The following is a 21,767-nucleotide window of genomic DNA, read 5'->3' as shown; positions in this document are numbered from 1 at the left end:
ACCAGGGAGCAGACTATTGCCCTAGTACAGGGATGTAGGCTAATAGGAACATAATAAGAAGACTAAGCCTGGAGCATTTAACTGTGCCTTTCGTCGAACAATGTTAATTGATGTTTTATAGCCTATATATTAATTTATTTCTCATTGGATAATGATCATAAGTGGACTTGTATGCTGTCTGTTTAGTGCACGAGCTTCCTGAAGCACGAGGCACAAATGAAAAGGTGTCCAGGTCGCACTTTCTGTTTAACTGGATTTTCCACCTTTGCTATTCTTAACCGTCTGCAATAGAACTGATGTTTTTCCATTACAGCAAAGTCGTTACATTTTTCCCACATCACACTTGTATTAAGCCAGCCAAAAAAAATTGTACTTCCCTTATTACTTTCAAAATAAATAAATAATATCCTAGCCCAAAGGCAAAAATAAACAATATAAAGAAGATAAACCAATATCTAATGATAATAACATTTTAATTATATCTATATTCAATGTTAATTACACATATTAAGTTCTATTATTTTTGTCATTTCAAAATCCATAGTGCTCTTAGTTTTATTTTGAAAGGAAACTCGGTAACATGCAGGTTTCTACATCAGCTTTTTTGCTGCCTTTACTCATGTTGGGATTGGGACTGCATTCCTTTATGTGGGCTACACAAAATCAAACGATAGTTTTAATTTGTACAATCAATAGTGCTGTTGCCTAATTAATGTAATTATATTATAATTATTGGGGTCAATAATAGTCATAATCCAGAGTTAGGAGTTGGTCATTTCTAGCCTGTTCCGAGTGTCTCCAGTCTCCACTGGAGGGCGCTGTTGTGTCACATATCATCAGATGCTAAACTACCCAGCTGCTTCTGGTTTAGGGATCTCTAGGCTGCTGTAAGCTCTCTCTAGATACAGATAATTAGGAAGTAATGAGTTAGTTAATGTCTGAAGATACTCACACACACAACTGCAGTGGTCTTTACAGTTTACAGCATTTCTGTTGCAGCTGTAAAAGAGCTGAGGGACGGGGACGGATGACCAACACAGGCCCTAGAGACCCAATAGGTCAGGAGGCCCCCCTATAAACGGTCTCTGTACTTCTGTTAACGCTGCAAATAGCCACTGAAAAAGACAAAAGGCATTAAACGACACTGTGATCCGTACCATTTGCCAATTCATCATGGAACAGGGAAACATGATAGAGATATCAGAAGTGGTGACATCATAGGCCTATCATCTAGTTATTTCATATTTATAATTCACATGTTTCCAGCGAGGGCAATAACCTTCCTTTTAAAGGTTGACCAGTTCACAGCTTCAATAAACCATGAACTCTCAGAATCAGTCCCCACACTGTTACATAATGTAGAGCAGTGTCTCCCAACCCCGGGGGAATGAGGCTCTTTAAATCTTTACTTTAATGTTCTTTGTGAATTTCTGTATGATGTCACATCTTCAGAGCTCAACCTTTGAATAAACCCATAGCAAAGATAATAACTCTTTGGTCACATATGGAAGACATTTTGCAAACCACTGAGACATTTACAATGCTTCTTAAAATAGGCCACAATTGATCCAATGGTTGGGAACCAATGCTGTAGTATACTAATGAAATGAAGATAAATAGACTTAAATTCCTGAATTCCTACCATTTTATGCAGTACACGTAAAAAGTTATTCTCAAGGGTCACTTCAACTCTAATCTCTCCTCATTACGGTGATGCTCAAGTCGATTTACTCACCATTGCTTACAACTTAAGAACTTTTTCTATAACCTCAGTGGGGAACCTGAGATCAAGGCTGAGTTTTAATTTCCACAAATCCCTGCTATTTAGTGTGGTAGAAAAAGAGTTAGGATGTACCAATAGCCTACCTGATGTCAAATGCAGTATGCCGAAAAGTAAAGTTTTTGGCCGATTCTGACCCACAAACCGCAGCGAAAGTAACATCACATCGACTGAGCCTCTGAGTGTAAACAACCAGGGATGCAATGGACATACATACATATAAGTCAAGTTCAAGGCGCAATTTTATGATTAAATATACAAGTATAGGTATTTCAAATTGTAGCGTGCTGTATGTATGTGATTTGGAACGCAGAGCAGGTTGGAGGTGGTTTTCTTCTTCCTGCAATTCTACTTAAAGCCACCAGAGGGCTCCCTTTTCTGAAATATGGGCAAGCAAGTTTGATACAGACTGGATGGTATGAAAGCACCCTAAACTTCTCTTGACATAAACATATCCAAGAGAAGTTTGAGTATTTCCAACTTGAAACGGCATCTGGTGTAGAAAGACATGAAACAGAGAGACCAGGTTCTTTTTGTTTGTGTTTATTTATTTCTAATGCGTTTTATTTTTTTATTATTTTTTTTCTGTATCTGTCCACAAAGTCATATTAGTCACTACTATGTTAGATCAGTTTTCCCTCACTGCAATGGCAGTAAACTACACAAGAGCCCAAACCCAGCATGGCCCCCTCACCTCGCAAAAAAAAAAAAAAAAAAAGATTTGTCATTACATAGTAAACAACACCTTCAAGACAATCACACCTATAGATAGTGTATGTGTTAGCGTTGACACTAAATTAAAGTGTCACCCTTTTGGTGAGACAATCTGATTCAGAATCGGGAGATAAGGTGCAAATTTCACATGAGTTTGAAAACCCTCAAGAGAGCCACATACATACACCTTTAATGCCGAGTTGTTTTAAATTAGCTTTCAAATGTAGTCTCACTTCTAAAATGAAACTATCAACTCTATAAGCACATTTGTATGCAGCAAATGGTTTAAATAGATGTGAAGTGTCCATCTTCGGAGACATGTAAAGGCGTATTTCACCAGTTTTCATGATACATTCTTGAGCTAAAATAGGCTATAATCATACTTTCAAACTCCTTACATTAGAAGGGCACCGATATGTTTTTCGAACTGTGATCAAGTAATATAAAACAATGACGTTTTTTTCTAATGTCAAACCATACCTTCAAGTTTTTGACTGTGCGAGAAATTGTGGGGAATGGAGTTAGAGTTAAAGGCTGCCCTTCTCCGTAGAACCAACGCTAGAGGGTTTATTTTGAAATTCTGTCATCACCGAGGACATTTTTGTCTTAAGACTTTCAGATTGATCGGCAGGCTGTTTTATTCCCGTCTGCCGGAGGGAGGAGTGGAAGGGACCATCGCTGGGGTTTGTGCTCTCTTTAAAAAACACAACATATCTAGTGCTATCTGTACAACATTCAACAACACATGTCTCTTGTATTTTTTTTTCTTTTGTCTGTTGTTTTTTTTTTAACCATAATGCCAAAACAATAATAATTATCATTATAAGAAGAGCATTTTTCCATCTCAACGGCATTGAACATCACCACACAAAGGGAAATAAAAATCTAATAAAGGCCTCAATACCAGATAGTACACGTCACCTTCCAGTGGTGCTATAGAGATATGACAGGAGAGGGGCATGGAGAGATAGCAAGCATTAGAGAGAGAGAGAGAGAGAGAGAGAGAGAAAGAGGGAGAATAGAGGTTGGACAAGTGAATTATTATTTTTTTTTTCAAGTCGATACATGATTTAGTGTCACCTCGGACATATTTTGGCACCTTTTTATGAGATTAAATCTAATATTTATTAGACTTTGACTCAGGGCTTTGGTTTACGAAGGGTTAGTATTAAGGCCGAAAGTTGTCTAACCCTACTATCTAGGATGAGTTTGACTTGTCTAAAGGTTAGGTAGTCCATTCAGTCAAGAGCATAGCCATGCTAGATTGTAATAAGACCTAGGGACTTTGTTTCAGGCCGAACGGGCCTGAACGATAGGAGAGAAATCTGGTATGAAACCGCTTCCCCCAGAAGGTTAAGAGAAAAGGATCAGTAGAATGGGGTGAAGGAGGAGAAGGGGGAAAAGGGGAGGAAGGAGAAAGAGAGGAAGAAACGGAGAGTGTAGATATAGGCTAAGTGCTTTTGGTGAGTTTTTACAAAATACACCAGGAAGTGCTTGAAACAGAAGGCACGATGGCATTGACAGTAGTTGTAAAGGAGACACCACTAAGGGACGTTCACTACAAAACTCATAAGGTGCTCTAAAAAACAAGAACTTAAACACATTAATGCACATTAAGGTGTGGTCGCAATCATAGAATACCCCATCAAAAAGTCTCCATGGATAAATAGTGATTGTTAACCAGTGTAAGGGGAAATTACTCTCACATTATTTTTTGTATTTTTTCTAGATAAACTTTCAAAACACAAGACCTTCATCATTTATAGCACTAGATAGCTTGACGTTTACACAAAGAAAATTATGCACTTTGAATATGAACTTTCTTTAACAACCAGTTCAATGGTTGGGACATTTGATACACTGATCAACTGATTGACCGATTTCGCTTATCGATGGGGTGAACCTATTGAAACCACACACTTTACACATTGGAAACGACAACAGAAAGTGACAACTTCCATTGAAAAAACGTTTGGTCTATCAATAAATTCAAAATGAAAAACAACTACTTTGGGAACTCAAACCTTGCACAGTGCTCTGAATAGACATTCCAACTAGTCTTAGCTCACAAACATTATAATCAATATTACCTATATTGATAAGCCTTTTTCTGTAAGCATCTTGAAATGAAAATAAACAAAAGTCTGCTTCTTTTTTTCTTCTTCTTGTCTTTACAAAAGCTACACATATTCTACTGGGATGTCTATGCATTTGTTAGTGTTTTAATAATTACTCCTCTACCATTGTCTTTTCTTTTCTTTTCTTATAAAAAAAGAAGAAGAGAGGGAATCTACTCGTCTAAAAGTCCCCGTTACCCCAAGACTAGAGTTTGTTTCCTGGACTTTAGTCCTGTTTGGCAGGGATACTGCTTTCTTTATAGTCCTCGACCTTGTATCTTCTCTTCTATGGAGGAAAACAAAAATTAAATTGTTCCTTTTGTCGACACAGTTTCTAAGTCTCTTTTAAAAAGGTGTGTCAGTTGATTGTGTTTAGGGGCTCGAGCGACGTCCCTACAGCCCTCAAAACAGACTCCCGCTCTGTGTTTTGTTCTTTTCCACGCATCTACCTTGCTCCCGAAACCCAACCTGCATTCGGCACCATTGTAAACACTGAGTTTTGGAACTGTGACCCCTTTTATATCGCTTAGCCTTCGGCCTCTTCCATCACATTATACATTATTTATATCAACTGCTTTTTTTCTTCTTTTTTCTTCTGTCTTCTTTTCAAGCTGATCCACAAACGTCTGCCGTCTGTGTCAAGGACGACACCGTGCTAAGATGTGGCATTTCTTTTACAACTTAACTATTCACAACACCCTAGAACCACTTTTAACAAATATACTGTACTTAAATTGTTTTAAACTGTATATTCAGATAAAATCAATGACCTATAAGAGGCTCGATGTAAATAAACATCAGAGACTCAATCGACAACACACATGAGCAGGCACTAACTGAAAAAGAAAAAAAAATCTTACAAACTTTTCTTTCCGTTTATCTTCAGGACAATCGTCTAGAAACACTTTTCAGACAAACAAGGCAGTGATATATAGTTGAGGGAAAGCACGTGGCTTGCAACAGTTTACCTCATGCCTTAAAATAATACCAAATAGCTTTACTGAGGTTCACAGCTCGAAACCTTTCAAGACTAAACTTTCCTCCGTGTCTCTGTGGGCTGAGGAGGAAGCTGAAGTTTGGGGTTTCAAACTGCTCTGTGGTCAGTCAGGAGAGCATCTTTTCACAGCTGGCTTCAACTTAGTCAATATAGGAGTCTGTGGATATACAGTCCATTAATAGTGTGAAATAAATGCCTGTGGAATGATGTAGAATTGGCCCTAGATCTTATAAATCTTCTCATGTCATTTATTAAAGAGGTCATCTTAGAAATCATCCATCTTGGAGTGAAGATTGAAACATAAAAGTGGATACCAAATCCTGAAAAGATGCATATGTGCTCTTTTATACAGGAAGTTTGATTTGTGGGTCACCACACTGTCAGAACTGAAGTAGATGAATCAGGGAACATAAAAGCGGTGATTTTCCCATCCGTCCTCTGGAAAATCTCACGAGTCAAGAATCCTCTGTCCAGAAATGAAGGTATGGGGCAAATATTAGTTTGACCTTAAACCCCTTTGCTTCCTCCAGAGCTACCTGCCCTTCTTCAATTCTATGAACAATGTAGTTGACAACATCGAAACCAACCCTCCAATTGAAACGGTGTCCTCAAAAATACTTTTAATCTGTGAAGACTCTTTCCTCCTCTCCCACCATGTGGTTTGAGCTCAGGGCAGGGGAAAGAGCCAGGGACATCCTCAGATCCTGGTCCTCAGAATCCTCCAGACTGCTATTCTCCAAATTGTCTTCCAATTCTAATTCCTCTTCTGGCTCTGCCTCATCTTCCTCCATCCTTTCCTTGAAGGCCAGACCGTCTGTTACATCGTTAGATACAGAGGCCACGTTAAAGTCTGGGTGGTTGAGGATGTGGTCCAGGCCTTCGGGTGTATCTTCATGAAGCCCGTTCAGTGTCTTGGCCTGAGTTAAGGACCACTCCCCTAGGGAGGCCTGGGGTTCAGCTTCGCTCACATGCCTCCATATTGTCATAGAGTCAAGCTCAGAGTGATCCGTCCGGGGCTTGGTGGCCTTTGAGGCTCCGTCATCGTCCAAGGTAGTGGAAGGGCCTCTCTTGCGCCTGGACTTACTGGTGTGGTTGACCTGGAGATGCATGGCCATCAACTCTGCTGAGGCGGTACGGAAAGGGCAGAACAAACACTGGCTCAGTTTGACCCCTGAAGAACGATCCCCTCCGCTATCCCCAGGACTGACACCCCCACCTTCCACTACATTCATGCTTCCATCCTCCTCCATCCCTCCAAGGCCAGGTGACGGGCGACGGGACAGATCCAGAGGTTCAAACCCACCCTGTTGAGTTGGCGGTGAAGGCCCTTCCTTGTCATTGGATGGTTGAACCATTCGACTAGTAGTAAGGGGCTTACGACGGGACACTTTAGGGGCTTTCGGTGGGGGAGACTCCCTGATCCAGCCCCCTTCCATTCCACCTTGGTAAAGGGCCCCCATCACCCCAGACAGATACCTATACTGGGTCTCCAAGTCGACATCCCTGAGAGCCGCCATTGTCTTCCGATTGTCCCGCTGGTCTGGAAGTCCAAGGAGCCAGGACTGCTGACTGGTCTGTGAGGTCACGGTGTCGGTTTGGCCTCGGTTGAGCGGGCCGTGGTTCGGCTGGGATCTGCGTTGCTTGGCCAGCCCAGATGTTCCAGAGGTCAGACTGTTGCTAGTGGAGGTGAGACCGGTGGAGAAAGAATTGGAAGCGGCTGCCAAAGCATTGCGTTGCTCTCTGTGGTGCCGCTGGAGGTGGTACTTCAGCGAGCCCGACTGGGTGCCCGCGTAGTCACAGTGGGGACATTTGTAGGGTCGCTCGCCTGGAGAGAAGAAAAGATTGACTAAATAAGTTTGGGGAAATCCAATTAGTTGTGTATAAAAGGAAACAGGGTTTCAATAACCATCACGTAAAGGTGGAGTCATTACCTGCCCCTAGACTACTGTGTGTTTGCTGAAAAAGATATCTGGTGTTAATACACAGCCTAGGCTCTGTAAACAGGTATGTAAAACAAGGTTATGTAAACATAGGGGCAAAACTTAGCTAGCAGCATGCCTGTTCACAGAACCTAGGCTGTGTATAAACACTTGATTAGTTTTTCAGCGCACACAAAGTATGGGCAGGTTGCGGATCGTGAGGAGATATTCACGGATTTTAATAAAGTGAATTTAAAGACGAGCATTCTCCAGAATCGCTGACTCCACCTTTAACAGTGCAACAAAACCTAGGAGAATATTGAAGAGAACTGACTTTGCAACTACAAATCACATGAACTTGATATTAATGAAACGTCACAGCATTTATTAAATATTGGTTACATACACTTCTATGGTCCTTTAATAAGTGGTCAGTGGGAGATGTAGTTACACATTTTAAAGGGAGATGGCAGTATTCCCTCACTGATTAAAATGACACTGCTAGGCGAGATGAAGAGGAGGGGGCGTCATGCTGGAGGCACATCAACAGCAGGAAATGTATTACATATGAGAAGTGTAAATGATTTAATTCACATAAACAAAGAAATGAACAGAAGAACTCATGTCTCTATTGATAAATACAGATGTCCCTGCAAAAGTAAGAACTATTTTACTTTATTGCGGAAGCAAAACAATAAAATTAATAAAAGTCTCGAGGGGCATAATCTCGAGAGGACGGTAATATCAAGAGAGTATTATCATAATTTGATGCCTTCACTTAAATTACTGACCATGTGGTAATCACTTGATGGCATAGAGAAGCAATAGTGCATGAGGACAGAGCTGTGCGCTATCATGAATAATATAGCAGTGATGTGATAGGTCCTGTCAGCTGCAGATGAGTATTCATAATGGCAATACTAAATAGATTCCATTGAATGCATTGTGGGCACTCTCTCGCTGGAAAGACTTGCTCCAGTTACCAGTTGCTGGAGATGGGTGGCATCTTAAAAAATTGAAGAAGGGTCTTAATTGTGATCAAATACATCAAGCAAAGTATAAAAAGAAATTGTAACGACTCATGCTGATGAAGTCTTGTGAAAATGAATCATATGGAGTGAGTGCTGTGAGAGTTCCCAATTCCCAGTCTTCTCACTTTTACCAGAAATTCGTCTTTTATTTTTTTCCTCAGAGGAGCTTGAAGAATTTACAAGACAAAGGCAAAATGTGATAATGGAGAAATCTGTGAGCATAAACTTCATGGTGTTTACATTAGAATCATTATGGTTAATTTTGCACAATTTAGACTAAGGCAAATCAGATTAGACAAAAAAACGAGTACTATTTAATTACCGGGTGAGAATTTTTTGTTGTTGTTTTTGTATCTTTCTTGGGGATGTGTTTTAAGATTGGTGAGAGAAGTTTGATTTTTACTGAGATTTTACCAGTTTTAATCCCTGGAGTGGCTTGGTTTTCCTCAAAAACTACTGTTACTTTACCCAACAGCAAGGCACTTAAACAGGAGTTGCTCCAGTGGAGCTGCTCAGTTGCCCGCAGTAAAAAGCTATGATTAGCGCTGGCCAGCTCTCTTGGGTGAATGTAAAAAAAAAGTGCTGCTAAAGCGAGGATGCTCAATAAAAACCTTTCCAGGGATTTATAAAGGGTAAAAAAGTAAATGTGATTTGTTAAACTCACAGCAGTTCTCACCTGTGTGAACTCTCAGGTGCACTTTGAGATGGTGTGAAGAGCGGAAGGCTTTACCACAGTAGGGGCAGTCTTTTATCCCTCTACCACGCACTCGCTCCCTGCTGGGAACTGAAGGAATGGAGGAAACTGCTGTCAAGCCATTTTCTCCTGCAAGTGGATAAAAAAGTGGAAAAAATGTAAACATGACAGCTGCTTTAAAGGGCCCCCTGAGAGTCTCTATTTGCAGCAAACCAGTAGGAAAATAACATACTCTTGTGATAATGGCATCATTACATGCGAGTGAGAAAACAAACACTACCAAAACGATAAAACGGAGAAAAGAAAATCTGATTGTACCTTTGAAGTTTGAGATGACAGAGTGAAACCCTGTAGCTTGTTGGGATCCGCCACTGTGCAGTTTTGATTCCTGTCTCATGTCTCCCGTTGGTTGGGATCCACCACTGTGCAGCTGAGAATCCTGCCTCACTTCACCACTACCTCCTCTCCCTAGCCCCGCTCCTCTACGACTACCGCTCCCCTCCTCTTCAGCTCCTTTCTGGGGCCTCTGAGTGTGAACACGAGCATGAACCACCACCTGCTGCAGGCTGCGGAATAGCTTCCCACAGTCGGGGCATTCCCATGGCCCTCCTGCCCCTCCAGAATCTTCTCTGGGATCCAGGCCTCCAAGGTAGGCTCTGACTTGGTCGGCCTCCGTTATCACAGAGCTCCGACCTGGGCCTCGCTGGCCCTGCTGCTGGCCTCGCTGGTGGGGCCTCTGCTGCTGCTGCTGCTGCTGCTGCTGTTGCTGCTGCTGCTGTTGCTGCTGAGCTACTGCCAGGCTACGAGCCACCAGCTGCCACCATGTTGCCTGGTCCCCTCCCTCTGAGACTGACAGTGTAGTTTCACCTGTGCCCCCTCCTCTAGATGCTCCCCCACCTCCTGACCCACCAATGCCACCACCACCGCCGTTTCCCATCTCTGCAACCTGAGCCACTGCTTGAAGTCTCTCCATACAGCTGGACCCACTGCCGTCACTGGGCAACCCCAGGTAGCCCAGGATGGCTGACTTGCTGGAGCCCATCCCCATTCTGGCACCAGTACCCCTCGCTGATCTTCCTTGTCCGCCTCTGCCACCTCCTTGCTGGGCCAGGAGTAGACTTGAGTATAGGGCGTTAAGAGACTGATTACTAGCAGAGCCTTTGGCTTGGAGCTCAGCAGCTCCTGGTCCCCCAAGGGTTCCCAGTCCGGCCTTTAGCCCAAGCTTATTGAGATGTACTTTCATGTGGTTTTTGAGGAACCAAGGCTCCTTAAAGCCACGACCACATACCTGGCACTTATGGTCCAAGGAGTCCTTGTGCTTTCGCATGTGTCCCTTCAGGAACCAAGACTGGGTAAACCGCTGTCCACAAACCTCACAGCGAAATGCTGGCAGTGCAGGGGACACAGCAGCGGTAACGGCTGATGTCGTCTGTGGGGTACTTGGAGTTGGGGCTGGGGTATGGGTCGGGGTGGGCACAGGAGTATCAGGGGTGGCTATGACCTGCCTGGAATTGAAAGCCAGAGGCAGAGCAGGTACCTCAGGGGACGGGTGGCACTCCTGCAAGTGAGATGCCAGGCTCTCTTCTTGGCTAGCAGAGAAAGGACAAAGAGTGCATTTGTACGGGTTGTGGAGAATGCGAACGTGGCGCGCCAACTCCGAAGCTGTGCGGAATTTTCCTTTGCAGGCATGGCAGCGAAACGTAGGCGCTATGGGAGTAGACGCACCCTCGACAATGGCAGACATAAAGGGAGAGGTTCCAGAAACTGGGTCCTCTGTAAGTGGGGGGGTCAATGGTGTGCTGTCATCCAGTAAAAAGTTTGGGTTTTGGTCCATGTGTAGGCTATCATCTAGACCTTTGACCTCACCGTCAACATCATCGTCTTCTGTGAGATGCTGAATGAGAGTCCCTGGCAGTATACGCTGGTTTGGGTGACTTCTGTGATTCTGGATTAAGTCTTTGTGGTTCTGTCTGATTTTGAGGTGCTGCTTTAGGGGTGCTGATGGGAGTCCAGTCCGGTATACGGATGAAGTTCGGCGGTCTTTGTCTAGACTGTGAGCTCGGGCATGAAGAGACAAAATGCTTTGGAATCTAAATCTCTTCCCACATACGTGACACGGAAACCTGAGCGCAGGCCCTGACGAGGCCCCTCCACTTCCAGATATCGTCCTGGTGACAGTGTCCTTCTGGAACAGCTGGAGGTCTAGCTCGTCGTTGCAGTTTCCACCCTGACCCGATGAGAGGGCGAGCTCCAGTGCTCCAAACCCAAGTACTGATGGTGTGGCCGGTGGAGAGGAGTCCAGACCAGGGCTGCGTCCAGCTTCTTGTCCCCCTCCCCCTGGGAACAGAGCCACGGCCAGGGTTGGGGATGGAGGATCTTCATCAAGCCCTTCCTCGTCATCTTCATCCTCAACATCGTGGTGATTGTTGTTATTGTCCTCGTGGAAGGGGAAAGGAGAGAGGGGGAAATAGGGCGTGGTGTCCAAGCTCTGAGGAGAAGGTTCAGGGCTTTGAATGGGCAGGACAAGAGGGCTATCAGGTAGAGAGAGCAAGGTGTGAGGCGAGGAGGCCTGGGGGCTGTGGTCCAGGGACGGCAGTGTCGGGGGGGACTGGGGCTGATCACAAGAAAGAGACAACACACACTCTGGTGGAGAATCCATCCTCTATGGGCACAAGACACACAAGACAGACACACAACAAGAGAGGCAGATAATGAGTGGCACTTTTCTGCAACTGTAACTTGACCTTGACTAGATCTGGAAAACATTAAGAAAAAATCAAATGGTATTGGTTTTCCTTACAGGTTAACACATACTGTGTGTATGTGTGAACTCATGTGAATCTGTGAGTGGGTTTGAGAAAAATAGAGAATTACCAGCAGTGTGTGTGATGTTATGCCATTCTTTATTGTCTTGGCTGATGGGGGAGACACTTCTGCGGCAGCCTCCTCCTTTAATTTTCTGAGGGCAAAAAAAAAACACTGATGAAAATCATATGATATATATCATATGTAAGTGCAATTAAAAGAAGTAACCAATTATTGCATTTGAAATTAGGTTGTTGCAAGTTTCTGTTTTTTAAAAGCACATTATTGGAGCTATTATCTAAGTAAGGATAAATTGGCAACATCATTCTCAACGTAGGCGTAAATGCTTTTGAAATATTGAGCGATGAACTGCAGGCAGCAGTGGATAAAAGCCATCTTCACTGAGAATCTTTTGAATGTATTCCATCGTAAATGCTAATATCTGAAAATCAGATGCATACTCATAACAGCACTGTTTTGAATGTGTTGTGAAGCATGTAAATGATTAGTCCAAAGCTAGTCTTTTATTTGATCTCAATTTATTCTTCAGTGTGCGTAGGTGTATGCATGCGCTTAAATGTGTAACAGGTGTGCACCTGTTCTGCCTCCCGCATGTGCTCACAATGCACGCCAGCATACTTTTAGCACATATGGGATGATTAGCCAGCTTGTGAACGTGCAATGTTGTATCTGTCTGTGTGTGTGTCAGTGTGTGTTTAGGAGTTAAGGGCACCACCACAGGACATGGACTGTCCCAAACAGGATGGGCGCGCGATGTTTTGACTTCCCCACACACCCTTCCTGTACACTCATACAGTAGCAGCTTTTTGCTTAAATCAGGACTGTATACACATGCGCACGCGCTCACAAACAGTATGCATGCACTTGTACTCAGCAATACTTGTTAAATCTACTGCCTGGGTGTGGTGGCTTTGACCCATACATTGCTTAGTCATGGCTACATTTTTAAAGAAATTTACAAATGTAAGCTTATTGCACTGTGTTGACTCCACTGCCAACGTCAACTCAGATAACACAGTCAGCTAAAATGTAAAGTGAGTGATATACAGCATATTGAACACACAAGCAGTTTGGCAAGCACACTCGCACACCCAAATATTTTGAGTGCACAGCAGTTTGCATCTGTTAGACTGGATTTATGCACATCGGCTGTTTTTTCGTCCATCATTTGGTGGAGTTGAGAAGCAGCAGAGGCGCCCACAACAAAACAAAAGGTCATCAATCATTGTGGCAAAACAATGGAACATCTGTGTTTGCAGGTGTGGCTCCCATATTTGTGTTCATGCGGCGGTATGGTCACATATGTGTTTATATGATCTGGATTTCTGTATCTGTGTGTGTGTGTGTGTGTGTGCGTGTGTGTGTGTGTGTGTGTGTGTGTGTGTGTGTGTGTGTGTGTGTGTGTGTGTGTGTGTGTGTGTGTGTGTGTGTGTGTGTGTGTGTCACTGAGACTGGATGACAAAGAGATTCTCATGTAGCCAGTTGACATTTTAGCTCAGCTATGACTCACAGGGATATCACACCATATCAATCACACAAACACACACTCGTACACGCACGCACACACAGACACACAACCACAGACACACACGCTCACACAGAGTCCTTTCTTAATCCACCATTATTGTTCTCTCTCTCCCTGTCTTCCTTTCCCCTTCTGTTTCTCTTTCTCTCCCTGATTCATACTCCTCCCATCCCCCTCTCATTCTCTCGCTCCCTCCCTCCCTCCGTCTATTATTCACTAATTTTCTTTCATTCTCTCCCTCTCTCTCTCTTTCTTTCTCTCCTGCAGTGTTGCCAGTTGGCAGAGTGCCAGGGAATGCTGATATCAGCTGGTAGATTGGGCCCTGCCAACATGGCGAAGAGCAAAAAATGAGAAAGGAGGCAGACAGACAGAGAGAAAGAAAGAAAGAAAGAGAAAGACGAGAGGGAAACATACATTGCAGTTACAAACTGGGCAGTATTACAAAAAAAACACATTGTCAGAAGCCATGTGAATGTAAATTATTTAATATGATCGCCAGCATGGGGGAAAGGGTGAAGAAATATAGAGTAAAGAGACAGACAAGCTGGAACAGAGAGAGAGATCTGACTAGTGGAGTGGCAGGCTCGGGCATAACATAAAGAGACAACAACAGATTTAAAAATCATTTGAAAAGTCAACACACAGACATATAAATCCAGGCAGAGAGAGCGATACAGAAAGGAGTGAAAAGTAAATGTATCTGCAGCAGTCTGGTGGCATTATCATATGAATATCACTATCACAATGCATTGTTACACCGTGACAGAGGCTGTGGCAAACCAGCGGCCCTGTCATGCCAATAAAGACAATTTGGATAGATGGAGAGAAGGAGATAAGGTGCAGCCAAAGGATGCAGGGATTGGGGGTTGGGGCGACTGACGGACAGAAATCAGATTGGAATCAGGTGGCGCAGAGGCACAAAACGCAGGTGTAAACGAACCAAGAAAAAGCAGCGGAGAAACCAGCCACCTAAACGACCCCCAGACACAGCCTAAGACACGTTTGTTTGTCCGCATAATCAACAATTGCATTTCATCCTCCCAAATCTGCAAATCGAGGTACTTTTGCATGCAACTGAGAAATCCCACACAACCGGCTTGTGCAGGTATCCCAAAGATGTTAACTGTCACTTTTAAAGGATGTGAATGCTGTTGGAAGAAATGGTGCGTGCAGCAGTTTTGCAAGGGAAGGAGAAATGTGTTTTTTTGATCCACCTAAATCATACAGTTGACGTGAGATGGATGAAAACAAAAACAGGAAAAAGTATTAAGTCGGATTTTTCACGGTTCTTTTCGTCGAGCGAAAAAGTTAATTGTTGTGTTAAGCGTGAGCCATGATGATCATCGTTACAGTAATTGCGGTGTAACTTTGCGTAGGACTGATATAACTGATTTAAAGTACGGAATTACCTTCACTGAAAATTTCGTTTTTACGACATGCGGTCAATATGCAAGCTTTCTTTTTTTTCCTCACTGGGAAAAAATGAAGTAAAAATATCTCCATCCCTTAAGTCCTGCTAACTACTCCTGGCTGCAATTGTCATAAGGTGTGTGTAGAGGAAGGGGGGCTTGCTGAGTCATACATCACATCCTTGATAAATAGTTGCCAAGGGAGTAGGAGCACAATATGTTCAGACAAGTTTATTTTTGGGGGGGCTTGATGTCATTGTGTAAATATCCACAGAGTGGTACACTTATATTGTGAAGGCAGTTAGTGCAGGTCGGTACAAGCCAGGGCACTACACACCATAATTGTAAATTTGAGGGTGTGAACCTTTCACTTAGCGTTTTAACAGTTTGTATGTGTGTGTGTGTGTGTGTGTGTGTGTGTGTGTGTGGGCTGGAGGTAGTACATCTGCTCGACTTAACATCAATGATAGGAGTGTAGATGTGTATGGTAGGCAATATATAAAGAGGTTCTTGTACTGGGTTGATTGCCCGTTGCTCTGCCTTCCAACCTTTTTAGCTTGTTGGCCGTCATAGCCAAGAAATCACTACTTGCCAACACTTGTCACAGATGCATAATGGAGCTTTTCACAGTGTGATGTTTTCCTTCTCAAATTGTTTCATTTTAATAGTTTTCATAGTTTAAGAACCAGATACAAAATGTCTTTCTTCTTACAAAGCTCCCTAAGCAACCCTTTAAATGATCTTTGGGAAGCCTGTGACCCCAGGTTGGGAACCCCTGGCCAATCGGAACGCTGAGGAGTGAAAAGGGTGTTCAACATATTGCCTCTACTGTATTTGTGCGTGTTTGTTGCACATGTCCTCCTCCGTGGACCTAAAAATAGGCCTCTCCAAGGTCTCAAGGCCCTGGGCCTCAGGGCATGAAGTAAAATGTGTATCCGGAGGCTGTGTGTGTCTTTGTGTGCACGCTTCAGCGAACCCTTACAAGTGTATCTTTCTTCCCGACTGTATTGCTTGAACTCTCATGTGATGTGGTGTGCGCGAGGTGAGGTGTCCTTTTGGGGATAAGTGGGCGTACAAGAGACTGACCACAAAAAATGTGTATGAAAGGGAGGATGAGCTATTGAGGGGAGGGGGTAGAGGGGAGAGAGGGGAGTCCGCTCTCTGTGCGGTACAGTATAATTTGGCCCTGTGGTTTTTATCGCGTGGTCACGTGGCGAACTTCCCCACAGACGGTATTCATTTCCTTAACTTCACCTTTCCCTGAACCCCCCGCTTCGGTTCCAACTTTGTCTGGCTCTCTCTCTCTCTCTCTCTCTCTCTCTCTCTCTCTCTCTCTCTCTCTCTCCCCTCCCCACATCCTAAACTCTAGCAGTGATAATGGGGCAAAGTCTACCACTGTCCTTACATTAACCCCAGACTGTAAAGATGTGACCGGGGCGGAATCCAAAACGCAAACTTTTCTGTATCATTTCGGCCTGGGAAGGGAAGATATATTGCTATCAAAGGACTTAGGTCTCCAGGCACTCGTGGTGCAGTTGGGGAAAAATGTCCTTCAAATGCCAATAGATTGACATGAGGCTGAAGTTCTTGATACAAAGGTTGGTTGAAAATGCTACATTGAGCCCTACTAACTCTCAATCTGTCCTCAACTCTTTCATCCTTTTTCTAGATCTGGGGAGGCCGTTAGAAAAACCAAAGTGAAAAAGTGTCAGATAAGACATTTTACCTGCACACTTTTTCCTGGTCTACTCCTGTATCTCTACACTACTGCTTTCCCCCATATCATCCTGTCTAGCCTTACCACTTAATGTTTTATCCTCTACCTCTCCCTCCGCTTTCCGTCTCCACTTAAGCTGTTGCGCCTGCTGTTTCTCAATGAATTCCTCCTCCAGCGGAGATCGCGAGCTGATGCTTCCCCAGCAGTTGTGGAGTTGGAAACATCACAGCATCTCGGCCAAGAGCGACGAGACTCCCGCTCCGAGTCATACAGGCCTTCCCTGGCAAAAACTGCCACACGCACCACGGCACCGCTTCTGTGTCGAAAGCAATGAGTGTGGAGGAGGCGCTGACTGACTTGTCTCATTCAGCATTACAAGACTGAGGAGGCCTTAAGAAAAGAAGAAATTTGTAGGCAGCATGTAAACGTCTTAAGCAAATCCCTGGATCTGTTGTTTTTTCTAAAAGGATTATCTGTGCACGTTGGAGATCACCTGCAGTCGATGAAAGAAAATGAAGGGGACAATTGAGCATCCCACAGGTGAAAAAAAAAACACCGTAGTGATGTTTTGAGGTTTCTTATCTAAAGTCCAGATGCGTCCCGAAAACCGTCACTCAAATCATCTCCTCCAAGCTTGATCGAAACTATTCAAACCCTTTCGTCAGCAATTAGCACCCTCTACACCACCACTCCATTGAAGTGCCCTTAAGCAAGACGTAGACAACTACCCACAAGCCCCAGGGACACTGACCCTAAACTGTGACCTCCTTGTGGAATTATGCGTGTGGCATATTTCAGACATGAGATCACCTCCAGAGAAAAATAGAATCTGTTAACACGGGTTGATTCTTGAGGCACCCTGGGGAAATTTGCAGAGCATGTGTTCTCTTTCTCAGTGCTAAATGCGCTGTAGATTAAACTATTTATATATATAAAGTGTATGGGAGTGTCGATACTTAAATCAACACTTCTTGGCGAAATTCAAGGGGGGGAGGGGCACCTTTGACAAGGGCACCTTGACAGAATTCGAGGTTGGAGACAAACTTTTGTTTTCCTTGTCTGGGGATTTGACCCTAAAGGTCATGGTATGGTATCAAAAAGAACTTCTTAATGATGTCTGACCAAGTTGGAGCGACAGATTGACGGCGGTGTGAAGAGCCCACACTTCGAGAGGGAGTTGAGACGCAGTGGTCGTTTAAAATCGGGATATTCGGACATACTTTCCCAGAAGCTGTTTTTTTAGTGTCTCCAGTGCCAAAAATAGTTGTGTGAAGTGTGAGAAAAGAGAGCTTAAGGGAACTTTTTAAAACTGCCTCACTTTCTAAACCTCGACAGGCCTGGAGTGGGTGGGTGGGCTTGTCAGAATGTCGATTTCGGGAAGTCATAGAAGTTGTCGGATGCAGCCCCCTCAACCCACCCCATAATTCTGACATAGGAACAGTGTAGAAGGAGAAGGTTGGAGCGTACTGAGGCCTTAACACCTACAGCCTCTCTGACTAACCTTTAGGCTCCTTTCTGCTCAGCCATTTCCTGCCGATTGACCAGAGCAGCTCAATCTTTCTCCTTGACCTCTTGCTTCAAACCACAGCGGACCCCTTACCCACTTCGCCCTACTTTGTCACGAGAAAATCGACGGTTTGAATTTTGAGCTGGTCAAAACACACGCGCAGGAATTGTGAGATATGGGCTTAAGCGAACCATCCACCTGTCCACTCCTGGAAAACAATTTTTTACTTGGAAATGGCCCTGCCAACTCGTTACAAGTGGCACAAGTGACGTGCTATTTAAGTAACACCCTAATGCTCTAAATACACGCTAATCCCGAGCAGCCAGCAGAACTCTCCACAGTCTCAAAATGTCACAATGCAGTAGAGTCTCCCTAACCGAGGGCAAGCAGGTGCCTCTCCCGCAGCGCACTAATGACCCAATTATATCAATCAGAAGCCTTGATTGGTGCTACACTCCTCTCCCTTTTACTCTCTCTCTCTCTCTCTCTCCACGTCTCTTTCTTTCTTTCTCGTTCACATATACAAACCTCTTCCCCAAGAGCCACCTGGATGGGTTGTGTGTGTGTGCGCGTGTGTTTGTGTGTGTGTGTGTGCCCCCCTCAAGTACAGTACAGCGTGTACAAAGATGGGGAGGAGGAGGAGGAGGAGGTGGATACTACTTGAGAGAAAGAGAGAGAGAGAGGGTTTGAATGAAGCGAAAGACCATTAGACCCCTTTTAGCATGGGGCCGGTGTTTCGTATCCATTAGTATAGTACAGTTACTGATGAGTAAATTTGGCGTCGTCTTATATCAAAAAGGGGGCAACCTGTAGTGTGTGTGTGTGTGTGTGTGTGTGTGTGGGAGGGGGTACTTAACCAAGAGAAAGGTGAATAGTTTCATGTTAAATATTATGGTTGTCCTATCAGTTTTGGGCAAAAAGCTGGTCTTGGATAAAGTTAAAAGTTACATTGAAAAAAGAATGTCAATACAGTGGGCCAAAATCTATAGAAAAATACCCAGTTCAACAATAAACTGTTTTTAGGATTTACCCTTAATTTCATTCAGAAATTAGAACTGCTTTTAACTGGAGAGTTTGCAAAGATAATCTTTGGTCCAGTTTTATTTGATTAAAACAATGTGTGAAAAAGTCCAAATATGTCCAAATAAAAAGATGAAGTGAACTACAGTTTGAGGACCCTCCACACACACACACAGCCGTCCCTGTTTATAGGACAAGCCAGCAATGTCAACCTACTTCCACTATGCACACACACTGCTCTCTCAAAAAGTGTGACATTTTGGGCGGATACAAAAAAAAAATAGGGCATTTCACGATCCCCTAAACATTCTCCATTGGATATAGAAAAAGGGCGACAGCAGGAGTGTCTTCGGTCAACCCAGATGACACGTCTGCGCCTTATCTCATGAGGAATTTCCTCCTCGCCCAGGCTGTGATGTGCGTCAATAACGTGCAACCATTTTCAGTCGCTCTTTTCCCCTTCTCCTCTCTCGCGGCCATCTCAATTAGAAGGCACATTAATGAAATAAATAACCATCAACAAACAATGCACTAATAAACAGCCCTACCCACACACACAAAAATGAGATTAACCCTGCACGTAGAGGGTGTCAATCGCGATCCCCCCTCAAAAATGCGATTAAAAATCATAAACATTTAGGACGTAGTTTTTTGGGGGGGAAGTCGGAGGTGGCGTGTGTGTGTCATGTCAGCCTATCTATCGCTCTCTCCCCTGCTCCATTTTGTTCTTAAATTTTCTATACAAAAGATTAAGGGAGGGGAAAAAGACGAGTGAGTGAGCGAGAGGACGGGAGGAGGAAAGAAGAAAAAAGAAAGTGCCATCATGGATTTCATCTTGAATTCGCTGCCAATCTCCCCAACCCGACAGCAGTCTGCCCCCCTTCAAAAAGCGACATCGTGTCCCAAAAAGACACATTTTTGAAGCCAGCGATGCAAAACCCGGCAACTTCTCCATACGGAACACATTTTGGCTACACACACACATACGGCTACAACGTTGCATGCCACACTTGCTATGCTACTTTTTCGAAGCTTATAGACACTGGAGGTGATCTTAGGACAGCGAAAACGGGCTGTAGTAAACACTGTAGTGGAAAAGTAGAACGTTTAAAAGACACTATGGGAGCCCGTGGATGCTTTTTTTACGCACAATCCCGGATGAAAGTAATAAGCATTGCTTATCAGGAAAACAATGCACTACACAATGCCCCTAATGTGAGTCCAACAAAAGAATTAGTCAAGCTAATCGCATCTGCCCACAAATTAACGCTTTGTAAATCAACGTGCAAAGAATCCACTTTTACGCCTGGACAAATCTGTCCGCGAGCTTATCGAAATCCTCCCGTTACGCACCGAGAACTTGTGCCTCTTTTATGAACGCAAAATCTACTTTTTTGGGGGGCAAACGTCGTTTTTCAGAGAGCTTAAAAATGCATCAAGAATGAAAGAGGAGCTCATAACGTTGAACGGTTTCAAAACGGGTTTCCAATAGCGCGGATATGAATAAGTCCAAGCGATCAGAACTTGGTTAAAGTTAAGCGTATAAAAAGAGAATACACATTTTAACCCACTCCGATTGACTTTTTGTGCACTTGCAACCATTTTAAAGTGGCGTTTCATCTCGACTTGACTGAGCCCATCCACTTATTATTGAGAGGTTACACCGAGCGTTCTGTCCTCTGCGTTCATTTAAACATTTTAGCTTGAAATTATTTCGATTCTTTTTTGTCATGTCACGGGCTATAGGAGGGCTCGGAGGCTACATGCATGTCGGCCACGCGCGCACATACACCGGCTCACATACATGACACACACGTAAAGTGGTCCGGAGCGCGCGGTTACATACATACAGAGATAGAGAACATACATGCAGACATAGGCTACATGCTTCACGCCGATCACTCGCATGCAACCACACGCGTGCACGCACACACACACATTGGCTACACACATCCAAACTGCAAATAGCTAGAGAAATAAAAAAAGACCCAACTAACAACTATATTGGCCATTATCCCGTGTGTTGCTCGTGGCAAGAACAAGAAGGAAAAAAGAGTCGCAATAAAATAAAATTCAACAAATTTTAGAAATGTTTGGTCACCGGTGTTTCCACGCCACCATGCATAAAAGTGTATATGTAAACAGAGTGGTGGCTAATAAAATGTGTGTAGATAAATAGGAGATATCTGGATATATGTTGAAAGTAAAGACTCAGTGTACTTACGGGAGAGGCGGCGAGGAGATTAATGACACGACACGTCATGATTACGTTTCACTAGAATTAAATACATTACGAGTTGGGAAAAAAATGGAAATCAGGGTTGTATACAAGCATACGCCGTTTCCCCCTCCCTCCTCCCTCCCTCCGTTTGGTCTCTCTCTCTCCTCCATCTCCCTTTTCTTCTCCTTCTCCCCCCTTTTTTCTCTCTCCTTTTCTTCTTCTTGCATTTTTTCCCATTTATTGTACAGGAGTGGGTGAGAAGTGGGAGGGGAGGGAGAGTGATGTAGGTT

General features: G+C 43.8%; 1 protein-coding gene across 1 annotated transcript; it reads right to left on the bottom strand.

The window, feature by feature from the left end:
* Positions 1-2,435: 2,435 nt before the first annotated feature.
* Positions 2,436-21,537, bottom strand: znf219 (zinc finger protein 219). Its single transcript, XM_080051934.1, has 5 exons — positions 21,481-21,537; positions 12,127-12,211; positions 9,571-11,914; positions 9,235-9,381; positions 2,436-7,433 (listed from the first exon to the last, which is right to left on the bottom strand). The coding sequence occupies exons 3-5, from the start codon at positions 11,909-11,911 to the stop codon at positions 6,229-6,231; spliced, it is 3,693 nt and encodes a 1,230-aa protein (XP_079908060.1). The 5' UTR covers positions 11,912-11,914; positions 12,127-12,211; positions 21,481-21,537; the 3' UTR covers positions 2,436-6,228.
* Between the last annotated feature and the right edge of the window lie 230 nt (positions 21,538-21,767).

The sequence above is a fragment of the Ammodytes marinus genome (genome assembly GCF_949987685.1).
Source record: "Ammodytes marinus genome assembly, chromosome: 23".
Taxonomy (NCBI): domain Eukaryota; kingdom Metazoa; phylum Chordata; class Actinopteri; order Uranoscopiformes; family Ammodytidae; genus Ammodytes; species Ammodytes marinus.
The sequence above is the reverse complement of the archived record's forward strand: the minus strand, read 5'-3'. Positions and strand labels throughout refer to the sequence as shown.